The sequence below is a fragment of the Cibotium barometz genome, chromosome 36 (assembly GCF_041138505.1).
Source record: "Cibotium barometz isolate CiBa-2024 chromosome 36, ASM4113850v1, whole genome shotgun sequence".
Taxonomy (NCBI): domain Eukaryota; kingdom Viridiplantae; phylum Streptophyta; class Polypodiopsida; order Cyatheales; family Cibotiaceae; genus Cibotium; species Cibotium barometz.
This window is the reverse complement of record NC_141081.1, coordinates 46779433-46803770: the sequence shown is the minus strand read 5'-3', so window position 1 is coordinate 46803770 and position 24338 is coordinate 46779433. Positions and strand designations below refer to the sequence as shown.

The window sequence follows — 24338 nt, the reverse complement described above, 5'->3', positions numbered from 1 at the left end:
TGTGAATGTTAATATCATCACAGGTGGGCAGCTCCAGAAACCCTAGACTAGGGCTACAAATCATGAAAACAAGTCCAAAACCTCAGCAAATTACTCTCTCTCTCTCTCTCTCTCTCTCTCTCACACACACACACACACACACACACACACACTCACACACACACTCACACACACACTCACACACAGACACACAAATCCTTCTTACGCACACAAAAACACAAACACAATTGACCCAGTGGCTCCCTCTTACACACACCTGCTGAAACGCAAGAGAGCTACAACGAAAGAAAACATACCATGGTGGCGAGGTGGATATGGCGCCTGCAATCCCACCTCCTCGCTCTACTACAACCAATCCTCTTACTTCATTTAGGTTTACAGCCTGAGTATACATGTACGTATTTACTAAACACTCATGTATTATGTATGTTTTAACAAAATGTGTATGTGTCAATATAAAAATAAACACTCATGTATGTATGCTATAACAAAATGTGTATGTGTCAATATTAAAATAAATATATGTGTGTTTGTGTGTGTGTGTGCACGTGTGTGCATGTGTGTGTGCACACGCACGTATGTGTATATTTACTAAACACTCGTGTATGTCTATATGCATGCATGTCCATGCTAAAACACATGTAGTACACACAAATTGTATGTATCAATGTGTGTGTGTGTGTGTGTGTGTGTGTGTGTGTGTGCACCTTCATAAGATTTTAAAAAAATTCAACTTACTAATTAGAAGATGAGAGAGAGAACATAGCAACTAAGGAAGAGAGGGGAACTCAAACAAAAAAATATCAAAAGAAGAAACACTAAAGCATTTAACTAAAATTATTATGAAAAAACAAAGAATTTTACATTATCTTAATTCCTAAATTAAATGCCAAACTACAAATTAAAGCACTCCAAAAACAAAGCATTGAATGATGAATTATAAGCCTGCATCTTCAAAACCCAACATAGTACAGCCTTAACTTCACTACTTGTCCAAACATGAAGTAATACCTTATCGTGGATAGCCTAGACAAAACATGAAGTAATACCTTATCATGCATAGCCTAGACAAAAGCTACAACATACTTGCCTCGTCAGTGCCCAAGAGTAGGTGCAAGTTTCTGGAAAGCAGTAACTACCCTCATGAAATCAGAAAGGGGGACCAAAAGTAGACTCAAATGCCGAAGACTTTCTTAGGGAGTAGGGAGCAAAGAGCATAGTAAACCAAGGGGCAACAACCGAAGAGAAAGGATGTTGGTAAGCAGATGCATAAAGATAAGGGGAAGGGAAAGGAATGTCAGCAATGGCAAGAGCCTTAATGGTGGGACCGCTCCCACAAAACAAAAAAATCAAAAAGCACCGTTGAAGGCCAATAGGAAATCAAATATCAAGAGGGAAGCAAGAAGCAGAGGTAAACAATTCAGTGCATTGCTCAATGCTGGTTTGCTAGAAAGTGCGGGACTTGATGTGGCTAAGGTAGACTATGCGCAGGTTGTGAATGTGGATAGAGTGGTTGGAAAATCTGTTGACAATCGGCAATTAGAGCTTTGTTTTCACCTTATTAGCTGGTAAGAGTAAATTAGAAGTGATTTGTAAGATTGGAACGGCTGTAGTACGCCGTGTTTTACCCTCAAGTGATGTATCTTTTTACTGATACTACCAATAAAACATCTTTTTGCATTTTTTAAATAAAAGTTTATGGAAACTTAGTCCCAAATTGGAACTTTCTTTATGTGACCAACAAATTGAGTTTCTATTACACTCCAAAGGTGAAGGGCAAACTCGGTCATGAAGGCTAGCACTTTAAAAAACAATGTAGAATAGCTCTAAGATTGAACAAGAAGAAAATTACAATTAAGTAAGGCATTCAACTAAAAGATAATTCGGCTTTTGAGCTCCCCTCTTTTACTACTTTATCACTTTAAACATTCAAAGAGAAGAGATGCCAAAATCTTGGGCCTTCGATGCTAGCATGTAGCTTGCTTTTGTAGAAAATTTCATGGAGAAAGTTTCAAGTGCACTTCACTAAAGTTCTCAAGGATAACAAAAACTATTATTGAAGGAAGGGGGTATATCACAAAGACCTAGTAGCTCGTCATGTGAGTCAAAATGAGCATCACTAAGAGAGGTGCAACTAGGCGCTCAAAGGTAGTGACATTTTTAGCCTATGTGGATGTAGTTCCAAGCACCTACAATGGTATGGCCTGCTCACCAATATATTATCAGATAGAGATAAGAGGTTTGATAATTGAAAAAAACGAGAGGGAAATCTTCAAACATTGAATACTGCACCGTATGGTCAGCACCCTCTAGGATCCTTCGCAGGTGACCTAGCGCTTCACTCATAGGCCGCTTCCTTGGCCCCTCATCCACCGTACTACCGGAAGCTCACCATTTTAATCGCACCGAGGCTGGTCAAGACCTCGGCCGAGGACCTTGCTATGCGAGACGTCCTCCATTGACTCTCCGTCATCAGTAGTTGCAACTTTATCAGTTAGGTCTCCCACGACCTTAATCACAAGATGGTCAAAATGCTTTCCTAGCATTCTTGACATAAAACAGTCATTTACAAACAGCATTTACAAACAGCATTTACAAATAGTCACAAAATACAGTTTCTATATTCTCTCATTTTTCCACATTATCCCTCATTAATCCACATTACTTATTCCACATTCCATTTATATATGTACTCATCCAATCACATCATTTTCCATCTCTTCACTTTAGATTCCTTCACATCACATATCATATATTCACATCCATATCCACATGCATACATCCACATCCACATCCACATTCACATCCATACATCCACATCTACATGTTTACCTCCATTTTCACATCCTCATTTATACATCCACATCCCGTATCCACATTCATACATACACATCCATATCCACATCCATACATCCACACCCACATGCATACATCCACTATCACGTCCTCATTCATACATCCATATCCACATACATACATACATCCACATCCACATTTCCATTCACATCTTTACATCCACATACATACATACATCCACATCCACATTCCACATTCACATCTATACATCCACATCTACATCCACCTTCACATACATCCACATCCACATTCCCATTCACATCTATACATCCACATACATACATACATCCACATCCACATTCCACATTCACATCTATACATCCACATCTACATCCACATTCACATACATCCATATCCACATTCCCATTCACATCTATACATCCACATTTACATCTATGCATATACATCCTCATGCATACATCCACATTCACATTCACATCTATACATCCACATCTACATCCACATTCACATCTATACATCCACATCTACATCCACATTCACATCTATGCATATACATCTTCATGCATACATCTACATCCACATTCACATCTATGCATATACATCTTCATGCATACATCCATTTTCACATTCATACATCCACACTCCCATCTCCACATCCACACATCCACATACATACATCCATTTCCACATTCCCATTCATATAACCCCATATGCCTTCACATCTAATCTATGCATATACATCTTCATGCATACATCTACATCCACATTCACATCTATGCATATACATCTTCATGCATACATCCATTTTCACATTCATACATCCACACTCCCATCTCCACATCCACACATCCACATACATACATCCATTTCCACATTCCCATTCATATAACCCCATATGCCTTCACATCTAATCTTTTACATCACATCCATTCTCGCCTATCACAACCCATATACATCTTATCCTATCACATACACTTCTTACCTCATCCCATACACATCTTAATTCATCTTATCACCTCCTAACTTATTTCATAAGCATCTTATCACCTCTTATCACATCTTATACACCTCTTATCACATCCTATCACATCTCATTTCTATTTATAGAATACAAGAGAATTCTTATATTTGATATAAGATTTCTTTACACATTTATTTATGCATAAATTCCATTTAAGGAGATTAATACTTTCGAAGTAAAAATCAATCTTTTATGCATCTTCCTATGCATAAATTCATTTTAAATGAAAATGACACTTTTGAATTAAAATTCAATCTTTTATGCATCTTCCTATGCATGAATTCAATTTAGATGAGAATGACACTTTTGAATCAATCTTTTATGCATCTTCCTATGCATAAATTCAATTTGGTAGGAATTACACTTTTAGAATAAAAGAATTTCTCTTATGCATCTAAGTTATGCATAAAATCCCTTTATGATGAAAATCACACTTTTAGTATAAAAAGAATATCTTTTATGCATACTTCTATGCATGAAATCCAAATATGATAAAAGTAACACTTTTATAATAAAATAATCAACTCTTATGCATACTTCTATGCATGAAATTCAATTGTGATATAAGTAACACTTTTATAATAAAATAATCAACTTTTATGCATACCTCTATGCATGAAATTCAATTGTGATAAAAGTAACACTTTTATGTTAAAATAATAATCTTTTATGCATACCTCTATGCATGAAAATAAAAATGATAAAAGTAACACTTTTTATATAAAAATTTATTCATTATGCATACTTCTATGCATGAAAATAAAAATGATAAAAGTAACACTTTTGATATAAAAACTTATCCTTTATGCATAATATAAAAATTTAATTTCTCCATGATTACAATGAAATTCTTTCAATTAATCTAGGATGATAATTCCTAGAATATGGTAGGAAGTCCTCTTTTTATGCTTTGAATGAAATTATTTTATGCGTAATTTTTATAAAAATTTTACCATAGCTCCGCTACTATGATTGATAAATCTCAATTTTTCTAAGGGATAAAGCTTATCATTAAGAAAATAATTAGAATGGTCTCTAATTGGATCATCAATCCATAATGGATTGAATCATCAATATACATAAACTAAAAGCATAGAAAAAAGCCATTAATTTGGCCTCAAGCATAGCTTAATCTTGGATTAAGGAAAAGCTTTATGAAAAGCTTCATTTGGATTGAGAATGGGTCATGAGTATGACCATTTCTTGAGTGAGAGAGAGAAATTACATAAAAACCATTAGAATTAAGCATAAATGAAAATTTATGTAATTCTTAACTATCATTAATCAATTAACTTTAATAGCATTCATCAAATTATGTAACTCTTCACTAACATCAATTAACTTGAATAGCATTCAAAAACCATTCCAATTAAGCTTCTCAAGCTTGAGAGGGGTTGAGAAGAGAGAAACATTGAGAAATTATAGAAAATGATCAAAATTCACTAATTACCTTACAATTTGCTTGATTCTTTGTTCACAGTAGAGGCCCCCAACCAATCAATTGGTTAAGTATGTTGATGGAGCCACTAATGGGGATTGAAGAAAGAGGGAAGCTCCAAAAACTAGTGAATTATTAATGAATTCATAGTTCTTGGCTTATGTGGAGTAGAGTAACGATGCATAAACACTATATTTTTTTCAACAAGGGAAGGCTTCTATTTATAGGAAAAATTATGCTCCTAACCAAACAAACTGATTCTAGAATTTTCCAAGTCAGTTTGGTCACTTTTTGACCATTTTTAGGTTAGTTAAGCTAACTTTTTGGAACTAGACTTGAATGAGGAGAGAGGAGAGATGAAATATCTCAATTTTTATGAGTTTAAAACTCATTCAAGCATGTGAAATATGCACCTCCTTTAAAGAACTCCCCTTCCTTACATATGTGTCAAAATGGAATCATTATACCCAAAATATCTCATATTTTTAATATTGCTCATAGTTTTTTATTAATAAACCTTGTACATTTTCAACTCTTCATCTTATGTGAAATATGCACCTCCTTTAAAGAACTCCCCTTCCTTACATATGTGTCAAAATGGAATCATTATACCCAAAATATCTCATATTTTTAATATTGCTCATAGTTTTTTACTAATAAACCTTGTACATTTTCAACTCTTCATCTTATGTGAGCATTTACTCATTTTTGGATACCCAAAATATCTCATATTTTTAATATTGCTCATAGTTTTTTACTAATAAACCTTGTACATTTTCAACTCTTCATCTTATATGAGCATTTATTCATTTTTGGGTATCTTCTTTTACAAATTGGATTTATCTCCTCCCTACACATGGATTGATACTATTGGCCCATAGGAACCTTAATTGGACCATAATCCAAAAATTTCTGAAAATCTAGACCCTTAGGCTAAGGTCCTTTATACCCATTTCCAATAAGTTCTAATTGCACATTGGAAAGTTCTTTTTGAATTTCTGTTTCAGGGGAACTTATTTTAATAAGATGAGATAATTTTTTATCCAAAAATATTAAAAATCTGAATATTCTCTCTCTAGAATATTTTCTCTCTCTAGGTTAAAACAGTTAGAAACAAGGTCTTTATATTTCTGAAGAGGGATTGATTACAGGGGAAGATACTAGACATCAGAAGGGGGTTGGGGAGGAATCTTACAATACCATTCCCCTGGCGCTTGCTTCAAACCATAAAGACTCTTCTTGAGCTTACACACCAAGTTCTCTTTGCCATTCACAACAAAAACCCTATGGCTGCTACATATAAATGTCCTCATGAAGATCACCATGCAAGAACACTATCTTGACATCCATTCAGACAAGTTCCATGACCTCTCTGGCAACCAAAGCAAGAACACACCGAAGAGTGGTCATCTTGACTACAGGAGAGAAAATCTCCTCAAAGTCAACAGCCTTCTCTTGCTTGAACCCTTTGACAACTAGTCTAGCCTTGTACGTAGGCCTTCCATCACTCGGTGTGTGACCTTCAACTTATAGACCCATTTGCACGGCAAGACATGTTTTCCTTTTGGCAAAGGTACCAAGTCCCAAGTTGCATTCTTATGTAAAGAATCCATCTTTGAATGCATAGCCTTCTCCCACTTAAGCTTGTCATCACGTAACTTGCTTCTTTATAACACGAAGGCTCACCACAATCTGTCCAGCATGACATAATCCGATGATGGAACATATCTATCTGGAGGATGTGTCACCCTTGTAGACCTCCTCAACGCTGGCTCAACAATGCCACCATTTTGTTCCACTCCATCATGATTCACAAGGGGAAGATTCTCAGCTTGCATACCTTGTGCTTGGTGCCCATCATTCGGTGCATTTGGCACTCTATTATGCACAAGTCCATCTTCTTGAATCACCACTCTACGTATCTCAACAGTAGGTATAGGCTTCTTGTGCATCTTCTCTTCGTTGAACACAACATCATGGCTGTGTACAATCTTTCTGGCTTTCGGATCCCACAAAAGATATCCCATTTCGCCAGATTTGCCATATCCAAGAGAATATGCACTTCCTTGACTTCGGGTCAAGCTTATTCCCCATCTCTTTAGGGACATAGCAATATGCTTCACAGCCAAAAACACGAAGATGCCCATAAGACGGAGTTTTCCTAGACCATAGCTCCTTTGGACCCTTCTCATCTAAAGCCTTATTAGGTGACCGATTAATAAGATGAACAGCTGTATTGACAGCATCTGCCCAAAAACCATTAGGTAATCTAGCATTGGACAACATGCTACGAAAACATGCTACGAATCCTCTCTTGAATCGTACAATTCATCCTCTCAGCTACGCCATTATGTGGAGGACTATATGGAGCAATCAACTCTCTCTTAATGCCCTTCAAGTCACAAAAGTCCTGAAAGGCTTTAGAGACATACTCTCCACTATTATCTGTGTGTAAGCACTTAAGCTTTTGGCTACAGTAATTCTCCACTAGTGCAACAAACTTCTGAAAGGCTTCATCCTTTCACTTAAGAGGATACACCCACACCTTCCATGTGTAATCATCTATAAACGTAGCAAAATATGAAGCACCTCCCAAAGACATAGTAGGCATAGCCCACACACATCAATATGAACCAAATTTAGAGGCTCACTTTTCCTCTTGCCACTTCGTTTATGTGCTGACGTGGTTTGTTTACCAAACAAACAATGATCATAAATAGAAAAATCTAAAAAATTAAACTCAAGAATATAGCAAAAACAAGACAAGATTTTCATTCCCTTTTGGCTCATATGGCCTAACCAGAGATGCCACAAAGAAGTAGACGGCTGCTCGGTTACTGCAATGACATGATTTTTAACACTAGACACATGTACCATATAAAGTGTTCCAGACTTAGAACCACAAGCTACAACAAAAGAACCTTTGGTTATCTTCCATGAACAATCACCAAAAGTAACATGATATCCACCACCATCAAGCTGTCTAGTGCTAACCAAGCTGTGGCACATGTCTCACTTTCTTGAGCATAAACAAAGAACCATTGGCAAATCTAAGATGCACATCTCCCACTCCAACAATCTCATAAGCATAGTCATTGCCCAGTCGAATCAATGATCCAATTTTGTGACAACACATTGTTTGTGGCAACAAGAAATGCATAGTCAAGTGTAGAAGCATAGCAAATGTCACCATCATCCCTATGGACAATAGTGTTTGCCTCTTCAACCTTTGCCTTGCCTTTGTCATCCTTCTTGGCATCATCATTCTTTCCACCCAACTTCTTTTGCTCTCTTTTCCACTTGTAGCAATCCTTTGTAACATGGCCTTTCTTGCTGCAATGATAGCGCTCAATGTCTTTGTGACCATGAGACTTGCTATGAGATCTGCCCCTCTCAACAGATTTCCCCCTTGCATTAGATCTTCCTCTAACACTAAGAGCATTGCCACCTTTTGAAGCATCAACATTCTTGCGGTTAACTTCCTCAGTGAGTAAAGCACTAGCAACATCTGGCATTTTTAGTCCATTCGGGGCGCTACACTATTACTAATTGTCGTCCTGAAAGTGTCCCAACTCTCTGGCAAAGTAGTAAGATCTATGGAACCGTCTGTGCATGTAAGTGACTAAAGATCGCACTGAATTCATTCAATGCGATCATTCAAATGATCTGAGACTATCGTCCCTTCCTTCATTCGACAATCCACAAGTTTCTTTAGCCAATAGACTTGAGATGCAGCACTCTGCTTCTCATAAAGATCGCACAACTTGTTCCTTAAATCATATGCACCGCCATCTACTTGTTCCTTAAATCATATGCACCGCCATCTACTTCTTCGACATTGAAATAAACTGATTTTGACAAAAAGTCTAATGGTAGACTTTGCCAGCTCATCCCAATTATCTTCAGACATATCTTCGGGCTTTGCTCCTTGCAACTTTATTGGCTTAATCTGCCTTTTCTGCACTAGAACATCCCAAATTTGCTTCTTCCAATATGAAAAGTTGGTGCCATCTAACTTTTCTATGTTGACCAAAGTGTTCTCTGACGAAGAAGAGGCCATAATTGCTGCTCAGAAAACAAGATGTCTAAGCAAAATTCAACAGAATACAATAAACATACATAAGCTGTCAATCAATGTCTGCCTGCAAACCATTGTGTGTATGAGGGAAACCTCGCGGGTGAGCCCGTCAAGAAATGGGGAATAGTGCCACGCGGGTGTGGAACCGCCGAGACATAGAAGACTCGCTGTCACCGAACGAGCACACACTCATGTATACGTAGATATAAAACCAAGAGTATCAATGCTCCCACCTGGACTGAAGGTATCTCCCAAATGAAGTGTGTACCACGCTAGAAGCATCAAACGTATCGAAATGTGTGTCCCACTATGCACCAACAGTGCGTAGATGCATCAGCGAAGACATAGAGCATATAGAGCTCAAACACGCCACATCACTAGCAACATGCATTCTCAATGAGTGCACTCTCAAAGCAGTCCAAGACGAACGCATGCACCTATAGCTGGAGTCAGCCATAAGAGGCGCCAAGGCATAGAAAATTTGAATTATCTCCCATCTGGTGCAGAATCTCACTTTGTCTGTGAGACACAGAAATGTGTCGAGTCTGAATGATGACGTCCTTCAGACAATGCGAGCAATTTTGCGAAAATCAATTTCTACAAAAAAATTCCCCAATCAGTAACGTTTTGCTCTGATACTAGTTGTGGACCTAGGGAGAGCACAGAGTGAGAGAGGAGACAAATGTAGGTGCAAGATAGGTAGCCTGCTTATTCCTTATCCACACTACATAATAATCAAGAATGATATACACTATACAATATTAGTTAGTGTTAGTGATGGGGCGTCCAACAAACTGGACACTAAAGGTACAATGGCCTTTAGTCCCAACACATACAACACAATGACTAGAAATACATCTCCACTCCTATTTACATAGAGGGTACTCTCAATAGGATTATTTTTCAAGCCTTGTGTAGCCAAGTATGCACGAATCTTTTCATATGATGCTCTGGTAACTTGTTTAAACCCATACAATGCTTTCTTGAGTGACAAAGTGAAAAAGATAGATTAAAGAAGATAAATAGAAGAGGAGAAGAGAATGGACGGACTGGCGAGAACGGTAAAGGTGGAAGTGGGAAATGGGTCAACATATTTAAATCCCGTAATTAATCCTTTACGTCGAAGTGCATTGTAATATATTTTAGCCGAATGTGGGCTCGAAAGAGTTCCAACTTGTAATTATGCAAACCCAAGTTATTAGTTTGTCTGCCCATGTGTGGAAGTGGTCAAAGATAGAAGCTTAGCTATAAAGGAGGGCTTAGCTAAGGAAATAAGGCTCTTTGGGTTATATTCTATTGTGAGCTTTAGCAATAGAGCTCTCTATCACTCTCTCTTCTCTAAGCCAAGCTTGGCTCCAAGCACTCTTGCTTGAGCTCTCTTGTAATCTTCATTGATGAATAGAGAATGCCATGGCTTCTTCTTTCTATGCTTATGATTCTACCATTTCATGCTTTATGTGTTGAGCTTAGCTTAATGAGATTAAGTAGTAGCTTGATGCTTAGTGTGTGTGCGTGATTAGTCAAGTGAATGCTTAATGCTTGAATGCTTGTGTGCTAGATTAATCATTGTGTGGGCTTGCTTGAGGATTCATTGCTTGCATTGGTGATGGGAAGGGATGGAATGATGGTAATGCTTGCTTGTAGTCTTCTTTGCTCATGCTTGTATTGATTAAGCTTAAGTGGGCAATGTCAGATTATCTTTAGACACACTACGCGCCATTCAACAATTGGTAAGTAGCCTGGAGTCTTGTTCTTTAGTCTACAAAGTGGTGGGAAGTATATGTTCTAGCAGGCAAGTTCAGACCTACAGAATCTACCAATTGTGCTATTGAAAAAAGTATTAGCCTCCTGACCATACCTTATAGTCTAGACTAAGGTGTCCAATCCTGTTGAGCTTCTCCGTCAAGCATGCCCCTTGCGTAGAGAGTGAGAAAGAGAGACAAAGCATGAGAGGAGCATCGAGGGCTCTGCAAGACGAGCTTGACTAACGAAATACTACGAACAAAAACAACCATTGCACCTGTTGCCTCTACAATGCAAACTCTCTATTGTTTGTGCCGCCTATGAAAGAAGGCAACAAGAGGGAGGGGGCACAAACACACAAAGCAAGAGGACTGTGCTGTACGGGGGGAGAGAGAGAGAGAGAGAGAGAGAGGGCTTGTTTGTCTCGGGCAATAGGTGGAGGAGATGAAGAGAGAGGGGGCCACTACACAAAGCATCCAGCTTTTCATTTAGAAATATGGTTTTCACAAAGCAAAAACAAAGACAAAAAACAAAAAACAAAACAAAACAAACAAAACAACAAAAACTAGAAAAAGAAATTTTTTTACAAAACAATTACCTAATTGAAGGAACCTTCCAAAAATAAACATAAACACACACACACAATCATACAAAGACTTGAGAACTTACAACTAATTGAGATACTAATCAATAACGCAAAACAAAGAACTATAAACTCTAGTCCTAGAGCACTTACAAACAAGAATAAAACATTAAGCTAAACTTTAAAAAGAATAGGACTCGAAAGTGCAACCTATCCAATGTTTGTCCAGACATGAAGTGTAGGTTCATCAACTCTATCATGCATAGCGTGGACAATAAGCTACGACATCCCCACTCACGTCATCAGTGCCCAAGAGTAGGTGCAGGTTTGTATAAGGTTATTTCAAAAGAATATACTTTATAAAACCAACGAGCTAAGTTTCTATCACTCTCCAGAGGTGATGGGCATACTCAATCATGATAGAGTCTAGCACTCCAAGACTACTCTATGTCAACAAAGAAACACAAACATAGGAAAGAACTAAACTAACTCTATAATCAGTTGGAGCAAGAAAGAGTTACAAATCAAACTTAAAAGACTAAACAAAGTTTACTTTGAGTTAGAACATCAACCCCTACTTTACGATGGAACAAGCCACATTTACAAAAAGAGCCTTGAACTAAGAATTAAGTGGGTTTTTCAGCTCCCCACTTCTATAAAACTTACTTTGTATCATTCTAAACGTTCCAAAAGCTGAAATACCAAAGATGAACTTACTTTTTATCATTTTAAACATTCCAAAAGTTGAAATCAATCATGATGATGTAGAAAACACTGCCAACATCCCAAAATGAAAGCCAAGTCATACATATGAATGATTAAATAAGCCTATAACAAGTGAAGCCATCAAATTGCACCACGTTTAACATTATACCAAACATCCAAGAAAGATGTCAAGCTTGATTGTCCCAAGGATATCTCATTGAAATATCTATCCCAAAAAAAAAAACATGTGCAACCCGAGGAGACACTGAGATATCTATCCCAAAAAAAACATGTGCCAGGGCAAACTTACATGCATCACACATTGAACTATATGTGCTCTTCCACTTCATGCACTCTTGTTCCCTTTCTCCTCTGCTGGTGTCTCACATACACCACTCACACCGGCTCAGCCTTAACTGGTCCTTCTGTCTGATATAAAGGGCCATAAGCCTCATATGACTTATTAGACATGCACTCTTGAATTTTCGCAATCCTCTCCTTTGCCGTCACCAGCTTTTCTTTTTCTTTCACCAGCTTTTCTTCTTCTTTTGCCAGCTTTTCTTTTTCTTTCACCAGCTTTTCTTCTTCTTTTGCCAGTTTCTGTGACATATTTGAAAGTTGCCAGATCCTTGAGACTTCTGCAGAGAGCCTTGCGACTGCCGCTTTGGTGCTTGAAGCCTATGAAGATGAGGTCCTGGAAATCTCTGCAGAAGTCGCAAGGCTCTCTGCAGAAGTCGTAAGGCTCTCTGCAAAATGCATTTCCCAGCTGCGGCCGGAGATAAAGTACACCTTTTTCTTATAATACAGAATGCAGGGATCAGACAGTACCTTGTCTCGGTCAGGGACATAGTACCGCGTCTCCTGGAGAGCCACCAATGACTTGTCTTTGTCTTTCACCAATGACACGCCATTGCCACTAAAAGCTTGAACCAAAAACCTACATCACGGAAATCCCTGTGTTGCCACTCAAATCTGGCATGAATTTCTGTGAACTGCTCCATTAAATGCTCTTCTGTGGCTAGGAGTTTGTTATACAGATACTCAGTTGGGCATGTCCCTCGGAGGTAGAGACACTTCTCAACATCCAGGTTATACTTATCTGGGTGGGTACTCATGAACTTTCTCAGAGCCTCCCTTATCTCCTGAGCGCTTGGAGGATAACACAGCACAAGTTTACCTCTGGTTCTGGTATCACTGTTGGAAATTAGCCCGGTACTCTGCTCAGACCCCATCAAGATTACCCTGACGCGCTTACCATCAGCTTGCGTCTTCGCCCATGAAACTAGCTGTAAAACATCTGCTTCAGCCAGCTTTTCAATATGGTCAACTATGAAGACCAGACGCTTTCGTCTAAATAGTTTGACCCAGAAAGACAATTCGCTAAGGATTTCCAGTCCTGACTCAGGACGCATCCATGTCATAAAAAGACTTCTGTACCTTTGATTGATAGTCGCCTGTATGGCTTTGAAAGACTGTTGTGCAGCCCCGTCAAGATAAATTGCTGCTCCCCTATCCCTTGCAGCATCACATAACTGTGTAGTCTTACCGATTCCAGGCCATCCAACCATCATATAGAAAAATCCATCTGGAACTTTGTCCAGCAGAGCTTTAGTATCCATATTTGTAGAAGGGATCCACATTTGGTCTTCCCCATGATTCATGCTTCCGGCATGCCAGATATACACAGTAACCCTCATTCGCAACCACCACACCAGGACTTCAACCTGGAAGGGGAAGATGAGAGAGGAAGATGTGAGAAGTCGACGGAGAGAGAAGGCATCCCTGTGGTGAAGCATGCCTGTGGTGATGTGGGGCGCATCCGGAAGCCACCCCCCTGTGGTGAAGCATAGGTGTGGCGGGCCGAGGATGAGAGAAGCCGAAACTGGATACGGGCACTGGAGGTTAGAATCCGCCTCATCAATGGAGAATGAGAATGAGATCTCGACTCTGCTGTTGAAAACAAAAACCTCGGTTACAGACCGCCATTGTGCCCAAACCAATAAATTGAACCCACGTCGGATTTGGGCAGTTTAGAATACACACCTGACACCGCCAAAAGCTCCTGCCTTTTGCACGCCTAGTTGGCAGCTGACTCAGCGCCAAATCCTTACAGTAGATTAAGGTTGGGCCCCTCAACAGCCAGCTTTGAGAAGGCCCTCATATTCCTGGTACTTTATATGGATTCGAGGGGATATGAGATGACGGGAAGGCCTCATGTAGGGCATACATGTGTGCACTTTAGAGCTGGACCCAGTGTTATGTCCTTGCAACCAGTGCAAATGGGCGGTGCTACGACAACGTCGTGTAATGATGCAGCATGTGGAGGAATACGGACAGTTTGATCCCACCATTATTGATCAAGTGGTTGCACAACATATTTCATTGGTAAATTGATCGTAGTACTTGGATGTCTAAAGATTGTGTGTATCTTTAAATTTATATGTGGGCTATGCTTCTCGCAGGACTCCAACATTGGGGAAGCGACAAGAGTCCTGCAACCAGTTAGGCGGGTTTGCATGTGGTCCAACCAAGTGGCGGGCACTAAAGGTTTGCAAAATGCTATGCCTATGGCTCCTGATGTGAATGCCAATAAATATCCACACGTGGAGATGCTCGAACAAGAGATGGATGACATGCTCGAGGCAATTTTTGAGGCAAGTGATCCTGTGGCCGAGGGTATGAAGTAAGAGGCTCGTACACCCTTATATGAAGGCTCGAGGATTTCCCATCTGAAGACAGTTCTTATGTTGCTAAACCTTCAAGGGTCATTTGGTTGGAGTGATAAAACCGTCACAGAGCTATTCAGGTAATGTGTGTGCATGTTTTAAACAAACGACTATTGCATCTTTACAATGCTTGCTCGATGTTCAACGTGGTGTGACGTGTAGGCTTTTGAAGAATCACATATTGCCGTCTCAGAATACAATGCCGAGCTCCAGAGATGATGCAAGAAAGATACTCCGAAAGTTGGGCGTAGACTATAATTCCACACATGCTTGCCCCAACGATTGTGTCCTCTTTCAAAGGGAGTACAAGACTTGGAAAAATGTCCAAAGTGTGGTGCTGACAGATATCGTAAAGATCTTTGAGGGGAAACTATGCCGGAGAAGGTCTTGAGGCATTTTCCACTAATACCGCGCATTCAACACATGTTCAGGTGCAAATCAATTGCAAGCCTTATGTCTTGACACTCCCAAAATCGCTCCACGGATGGTGTGCAACGCATTCCTGCAGTTTGCATGGCATGGAAACACATCAAAGAGACTTGGCTAGATTTTGCATGGCATGGAAACACATCAAAGAGACTTGGCTAGATTTTGCAAAAGAGCCCTCGGCATTTGCGGCTTGGTTTGGCAATGGATGGAGTTAATCCGTTTGGTCAGCGCTCGACAACATATAGTGTGTGGCCCGTAGTTGTTGTGAACTACAACATTCCACCATGGTTGACGACAAAGAAGGGGCATTTGCTATTCAGCTTGCTAGTGTTGGTCGTTACATATAATCGCTTATAGATGAGCTAAAGGAGTTGTGGTCCGACATCAAGGTGGAAGGCAAAAGCAGGCACGTATTAGAGGCATACTTATGACCTTGTCCTCTCCTATGCACATAATCATCCACTCTACTCTCTAGGGCACTATGATGCCTTTGTGCTTAATCACAAAGCACAAGGTCTCCCCAATAGCAATACATACACCTCCCTAGGCACCAGATGTGATGCCCTCGCGACCTAGGTACAGCTGCAAAGATTACATATCACGTGAGATGTGTGTACGTCCTCGTGACCTGATCTTGTCGATTTGAGCCGCCTTTGTCCCTACCGTTGTCGTGCTCCCTTTCCATGTTCTGTCGTGCGCCCATTGACGCCACCGTCAATTGGGCCCCCTTTTCTCCCTCGCGTCCTGATCTTGTCGATTTGAGCCGCCTCTATCCCATTCTCTTTGCTTCCTTGTCACCCTCTTCATCCCTTTCTCCAACTGTGCACACAGACACCTTTCTTGCCTCTCTCCCTCTCTCCTCCTTGCGCACCCACACATACAAACACACACATAAACTCACACACACACACACACACACACACACACACATTAGTGTCATTCAATCATGCAGATTTGTCTTCTTGGCGTGTACTCTCATCATCGTCCTCAAACCACTAATCTCCCGTCGCACTTCAAGGTTAGTGTTTCCCTTTTGTTGATGTGTCTGTTTACTAATGAAGTCATTGATTGCTAATTAATCTAACTACACACCACTTAACCTTCACATTAATGCACTAATACAAAGAAATATTCATTTATATGCACTAATTACCTACACAATAATTAGCATTCTTATTAATGCACTAATCTCATATTAATGGAGTAATTCAAAAAGGATAATTACCAAGAAATTGAAACATAAACAATGAATAGTACCTTGTACTTTTTTGTGATAATCCTCTTGGAAGAATTGAAAATCTCCTTGATTGCTCAAAAATCCCTCTAAAATTCAAGCTTGAATTTTGAATTTGTGTAGGAAGCCTCCCACTACAAGTTTGAATTTAGAAAATTGAAAAATTTTAGAAAATGAAAAGACAACTAACCAAGATTGAATTTTGAATTTCCCCCCTAGATTCAAATTCAAATATCTTGTTTAACTTTCAAATTCAAATTTGGGGGGAAATTCAAATTTCAAATTTCCCGCCCAAACCCTATGTAGACACTCTTGAGAGGCATCCTATGGCCATAGGGCCATAGGTTGCCCTTCTGAAGCATCCAAAGGTTTATAGGCCCTATCTCTCAAGCACTTTTCTAGGTATATTCCTATGCTCTTCCTTTCGGCATAACTATGCTTGAGAAGCATGCTTCTGGCAAAGGCCAACTAGGCTCTTCATCTTAAATCTTAAGAGACACCCTATGGCCACATGGCCATAGGTTCCTCTTCCCAAAGCATTCTTCGAGCTAGACTTGCATACCTTGACATGTTGCTTCAAAAATCTATAGGAACTCTTTGGAAGCAGCCAATGGCCACATAGCCATAGGCTCCCACTCCCAAGCATTATTCTATCTAGCATAGACTCTCCTTCGTCACTCTTGAGAGGTAGCCTATGCTAAGACATCTCATAGAATCCCCCTTTCAAGAATTCTTTATGTGGTGAATCACGTCCCCATAATCACTCTTGCATCCTTTTTTAGGGTCATCAACCATCCATAAAGGAACCCTATGGCCATAGGGCCATAGGCTCTCCTTTTAAAGAATCCTTCTAGCTATATGTGCATCTCTTCATAGGGTGCATCACCCCTACATATTCCTTCTTAGGAGGTAGCCTATGGCTAGAGGGCCATAGGCCCCCCTCTCAAGCCTTCTTCTAGCTTGGCTCCTAGGTTCTTCTTAGTAAGTCTTCAGAGGCATCATATGGCCACAAGGCCATAGGGTCCCCCTCTCTAAAATTTGTCTACCTAGATTTGCATCCCTTGACATGGTGCTTCACCACTCCATAGTTACTCTTGGGAGGCAATTTTTGGCTAGAGGGCTGTAAGGCCCTCTCTACCTTTCTTCTAGCTGTTTCATTGGCATCCCCTCTCCATATTCACTCTTTACATGGTGTATCACCTCCCCTTATTCACTCTTTGGAGACACCTTATGGTAAAAGTGACATAGACATCCTCTTACAAGAAGTCTTCCTCTTGGATCTTCACCTATTTACATGGTGCTTGACACTTGTATAATCACTCTTGAGAGACACCCCTATGAAGTAAGGACCATAGGCTCCTGCTATACCAAGCATTCTTTCCACTAGATTTGCATGTATTCACATGGTGATTCACCTCTCCATAGTCACTCTTTGAGAGGCACCCTATGGCCAAGGAGCCATAAGATCCCCTCACAAGAGTTCTTCCAACAATCCCCTAGCAAGCACTCAACTTTCCATAATCATTCCTATGAGGCAATCTATTCTCAAAGAGAAGTACTCTCCCTATGCATTTTTCTACCTAGATTTGCATTTAAACACAGGGTGCATCATCCCACCATAGCTATGTTTGAGAAGCATGCTTTGGGCATAGGCTCCACCTCTAAAGCGTTCTTTAAAGTAGATGTGCATCCTTTAGAGGTTGCAGCACCCCTTCATAATAGTAACTCTCAAAAAGACCCTATGGCCATAGGGCCATAGGCTACTCGTCTCAAGAATTTTCCTAACTAGATTTAAAGGCTCTTTGTAGTCACTCTTAGAGGTACGCTACGGCCAAAGGGCCATATGCTCCCCCTAAAATCCATTCTTCCAACTACATTTACATCCCTTTACTAGGTGCCTCACTTCTCCATTGTCACTCCATAGAGTCCAACATTTCAAGCTCTCTTTACATGGTGAATCACCTCCCCACAATCACTCTTGCATAATCGCCTTCCCATGCTCACTCTTCCATCCCTTTGTAGGGTCATCACCCACATATAAATTTAGAGGAACCCTATGGACATAGGCCAATAGGCTCTCCTTCTCAACCATGCTTCTAGATATATGTGCATCCCTTCACATGGTGCATCACCCCTACATAGTCCTTCATGAGAGGCACCCTATGGCCAAACAACAATAGGCCACCCCTCTCAAGCATTATTCTAGCTAGCCTCATAATCTCTTCATAGTAATTCTTAAGAGGTATCATATGGCCAAAAGGCCATAGGGTCCCCATCTCCAGGATTTTATTACCTATATTTTAATCCATCTACATGGTGCTTCACCACTCCAATTAACTCTTGGGAGGCACCCTATGGCTAGAGAGCCATAGGGTCCCCCACTATAGCTAGGTTCATGGGCATTCCCTCCCCATATTCACTCTTTATATGGTATATCACCTCCCCATATTCACTATTTGGAGATACCTTAGGGTAAAAGGGACATAGAATCCCCTTCACAACTATTCTTCCTCTTGGATCTTCTTCTATTTACAGGTGCATCACACTTTTATTATAACTCTTAAGAGACACCCTATTTAGTAAGCACCTTGGGCCTATCAATCTTCCCACTAGATTTTCATTTATTAACATGGTGATTCACCTCTCCATAGTCACTCTATGAGAGGAACCCTATGGCCAAGGAGCCATAAGATCCCCTCACAAGAATTTTTCCAAGGATCCCCTTATAGGCAATAACCTTTAAATAATAACTCCTATGAGGCACCCTATTCCCAAAGGGAAATATGCTCCCTTGCATAAGCATTTTTCTACCTAGATTTGCATTCAAATATAGAGTGCATCATCCCTCCATAGCTATGCTTGAGAAGCATGCTTTGGGCATAAATCCACCTTTAAAGCATTCTTTAACCTAGATGTGCATTCTTCATGGGCCACACCACCCATACATAGTTGCTCTCAGAGGGACCCTATGGCCATAGGGCTATAGGATGCTCCTTTAAATAATTCTACTACCTAGATCTAGAGACTATCTATAGTCACTCTTCAGAGGAACCCTATGGCCAAAGGGCCATATGCTCCCCCTCAAAACCATTCCTCCCACTATATTTGCATCCCTTTACTAGGTGAATCACTTCTCTAAAGTCACTCTTTATAGGCACCATATGGCCACAAGGCCATAGGCTCTCCCTTTTCAAAATGATTCTAGCTAGCTAAATATGCTTCCCTTTATATGGGGCATCACCCTTGCATTGTCATTTTTGGAAGGAAGCCTATGGTTGGAGGGCTATGGGATTCACCTCTCTAGCATTCTTATAGCTAGGTTCATTGCCTCTTCATAGTAAGTCTTAAGAGGCACGCTATGGCCACCATATCCCACCTAGACTTGCATACCTACACCTAGTGCTTCTTTGATCCTTAGTAACTCTTGGGAGGCACCATATGGCCAAATAGCCATAGGCTCCACTCTCAAGCATTCTTCTAGCTAGGTCCATAGGCTCTTCTTACGTACTATTGAAAGGTATCCTATGCTAAGAAATCCATAGCATCTCCCTTTCAAGCACTCTATCCATGGTGAATAACCTCCCCATAATATCTCTTGCATAATCACCTCCCCATATTCACTCTTGCATCCCTTTGTAGGGTCATAACTTTAGAGGAACCCTATGGCCATAGGGCCATAGGCTCTCCTTTTCCAGCATGCTTCAAGGGTAATTTGGTTGGAGTGATAAAAGCATCACAGAGCTATTCAGGTAATGTGTGTGCATGTTTTAAACAAACGACTATTGCATCTTTACAATTCTTGCTCGATGTTCAACGTGGTGTGACGTGTAGGCTTTTGAAGAATCACATATTGCCGTCTCAGAATACAATGCCGAGCTCCAGAGATGATGCAAGAAAGATACTCCGAAAGTTGGGCGTAGACTATAATTCCACACATGCTTGCCCCAACGATTGTGTCCTCTTTCAAAGGGAGTACAAGACTTGGAAAAATGTCCAAAGTGTGGTGCCGACAGATATCGTAAAGATCTTTGAGGGGAAACTATGCCGGAGAAGGTCTTGAGACATTTTCCACTAATACCGCGCATTCAACACATGTTCAGGTGCAAATCAATTGCAAGCCTTATGTCTTGACACTCCCAAAAATCGCTCCACGGATGGTGTGCAACGCATTCCTGCAGTTTGCATGGCATGGAAACACATCAAAGAGACTTGGCTAGGTTTTGCATGGCATGGAAACACATCAAAGAGCAGCGCTCGACAACATGTAGTGTGTGGCCCGTAGTTGTTGTGAACTACAACATTCCACCATGGTTGACGACAAAGAAGGGGCATTTGCAATTCAGCTTGCTAGTGTTGGTCGTTATATATAATCGCTTATAGATGAGCTAAAGGAGTTGTGGTCCGACATCAAGGTGGAAGGCAAAAGCAGGCACATATTAGAGGCATACTTATGACCTTGTCCTCTCCTATGCACATAATCATCCACTCTACTCTCTAGGGCACTATGATGCCTTTGTGCTTAATCACAAAGCACAAGGTCTCCCCAATAGCAATACATACACCTCCCTAGGCACCAGATGTGATGCCCTCGCGACCTAGGTACAGCTACAAAGATTACATATCACGTGAGATGTGTGTACGTCCTCGTGACCTGATCTTGTCGATTTGAGCCGCCTTTGTCCCTACCATTGTCGTGCTCCCTTTCCATGTTCTGTCGTGCGCCCATTTGACGCCACCGTCAATTGGGCCCCCTTTTCTCCCTCGCGTCCTGATCTTGTCGATTTGAGCCGCCTCTATCCCATTCTCTTTGCTTCCTTGTCACCCTCTTCATCCCTTTCTCCAACTGTGCACACAGACACCTTTCTTGCCTCTCTCCCTCTCTCCTCCTTGCGCACCCACACATACAAACACACACATAAACTCACACACACACACACACACACACACACACACACACACACACACACACACACATCAGTGTCATTCAATCATGCAGATTTGTCTTCTTGGCGTGTACTCTCATCATCGTCCTCAAACCACTAATCTCCCGTCGCACTTCAAGGTTAGTGTTTCCCTTTTGTTGATGTGTCTGTTTACTAATGAAGTCATTGATTGCTAATTAATCTAACTACACACCACTTAACCTTCACATTAATGCACTAATACAAAGAAATATTCATTTATATGCACTAATTACCTACACAATAATTAGCATTCTTATTAATGCACTAATCTCATATTAATGGAGTAATTCAAAAAGGATAATTACCAAGAAATTGAAACATAAACACTGAATAGTACCTTGTACTTTTCTGTGATAATCCTCTTGGAAGAATTGAAAATCTCCTTGATTGCTCAAAAATCCCTCTAAAATTCAAGCTTGAATTTTGAATTTTTGTAGGAAGCCTCCCACTACAAGTTTGAATTTAGAAAATTGAAAAATTTTAGAAAATGAAAAGACAACTAACCAAGATTGAATTTTGAATTTCCCCCCTAGATTCAAATTCAAATATCTTGTTTAACTTTCAAATTCAAATTTGGGGGGAAATTCAAATTTCAAATTTCCCGACCAAACCCTATGTAGACACTCTTGAGAGGTATCCTATGGCCATAGGGCCATAGGTTGCCCTTCTGAAGCATCCAAAGGTTTATAGGCCCTCCCTCTCAAGCACTTTTCTAGGTATATTCCTATGCTCTTCCTTTCGGCATAACTATGCTTGAGAAGCATGCTTCTGGCAAAGGCCAACTAGGCTCTTCATCTTAAATCTTAAGAGACACCCTATGGCCACATGGCCATAGGTTCCTCTTCCCAAAGCATTCTTCGAGCTAGACTTCATACCTTGACATGTTGCTTCAAAAATCTATAGGAACTCTTTGGAAGCAGCCAATGGCCACATAGCCATAGGCTCCCACTCCCAAGCATTATTCTATCTAGCATAGAGTCTCCTTCGTCACTCTTGAGAGGTAGCCTAGAGGTATCATATGGCCCCAAGGCCATAGGGTCCCCATCTCCAGGATTTGATTACCTATATTTTAATCCATCTACATGGTGCTTCACCACTCGAAATAACTCTTGGGAGGCACCCTATGGCTAGAGAGCCATAGGGTCCCCCACTATAGCTAGGTTCATGGGCATTCCCTCCCCATATTCACTCTTTATATGGTATATCACCTCCCCATATTCACTATTTGGAGATACCTTAGGGTAAAAGGGACATAGAATCCCCTTCACAACTATTCTTCCTCTTGGATCTTCTTCTATTTACAGTTGCATCACATTTTTATTATAACTCTTGAGAGACACCCTATTTAGTAAGCACATTGGGCCAATCAATCTTCCCACTAGATTTTCATCTATTAACATGGTGATTCACCTCTCCATAGTCACTCTATGAGAGGAACCCTATGGCCAAGGAGCCATAAGATCCCCTCACAAGAATTTTTCCAAGGATCCCCTTATAGGCAATAACCTTTAAATAATAACTCCTATGAGGCACCCTATTCCCAAAGGGAAATATGCTCCCTTGCATAAGCATTTTTCTACCTAGATTTGCATTCAAATATAGAGTGCATCATCCCTCCATAGCTATGCTTGAGAAGCATGCTTTGGGCATAAATCCACCTTTAAAGCATTCTTTAACCTAGATGTGCATTCTTCATGGGCCACACCACCCATACATAGTTGCTCTCAGAGGGACCCTATGGCCATAGGGCTATAGGATGCTCCTTTAAATAATTCTACTACCTAGATCTAGAGACTATCTATAGTCACTCTTCAGAGGAACCCTATGGCGAAAGGGCCATATGCTCCCCCTCAAAACCATTCCTCCCACTATATTTGCATCCCTTTACTAGGTGAATCACTTCTCTAAAGTCACTCTTTATAGGCACCATATGGCCACAAGGCCATAGGCTCTCCCTTTTCAAAATGATTCTAGCTAGCTAAATATGCTTCCCTTTATATGGGGCATCACCCTTGCATTGTCATTTTTGGAAGGAAGCCTATGGTTGGAGGGCTATGGGATTCACCTCTCTAGCATTCTTATAGCTAGGTTCATTGCCTCTTCATAGTAAGTCTTAAGAGGCACGCTATGGCCACATGGCCATATCCCACCTAGACTTGCATACCTACACCTAGTGCTTCTTTGATCCTTAGTAACTCTTGGGAGGCACCATATGGCCGAATAGCCATAGGCTCCACTCTCAAGCATTCTTCTAGCTAGCTCCATAGGCTCTTCTTACGTACTATTGAAAGGTATCCTATGCTAAGAAATCCATAGCATCTCCCTTTCAAGCACTCTATCCATAGTGAATAACCTCCCCATAATATCTCTTGCATAATCACCTCCCCATATTCACTCTTGCATCCCTTTGTAGGGTCATAACTTTAGAGGAACCCTATGGCCATAGGGCCATAGGCTCTCCTTTTCCAGCATGCTTCAAGGGTCATTTGGTTGGAGTGATAAAAGCGTCACAGAGCTATTCAAGTAATGTGTGTGCATGTTTTAAACAAACGACTATTGCATCTTTACAATGCTTGTTCGATGTTCAACGTGGTGTGACG

At 40.5% G+C, this 24338-nt stretch overlaps 1 protein-coding gene and 1 pseudogene across 1 annotated transcript; one reads left to right on the top strand and one right to left on the bottom strand.

Annotated features, from left to right (window-relative positions):
* Positions 1-12468: 12468 nt before the first annotated feature.
* LOC147617966 (uncharacterized) lies at positions 12469-14072 on the bottom strand. Its single transcript, XM_086776232.1, has one exon. It carries the CDS (start codon positions 14044-14046, stop codon positions 13279-13281), a length of 768 nt encoding a protein of 255 aa, XP_086632358.1. The 5' UTR covers positions 14047-14072; the 3' UTR covers positions 12469-13278.
* On the top strand, positions 14056-20806 carry LOC147617965 (uncharacterized; annotated as a pseudogene).
* The last annotated feature ends 3532 nt before the right edge of the window (positions 20807-24338 follow it).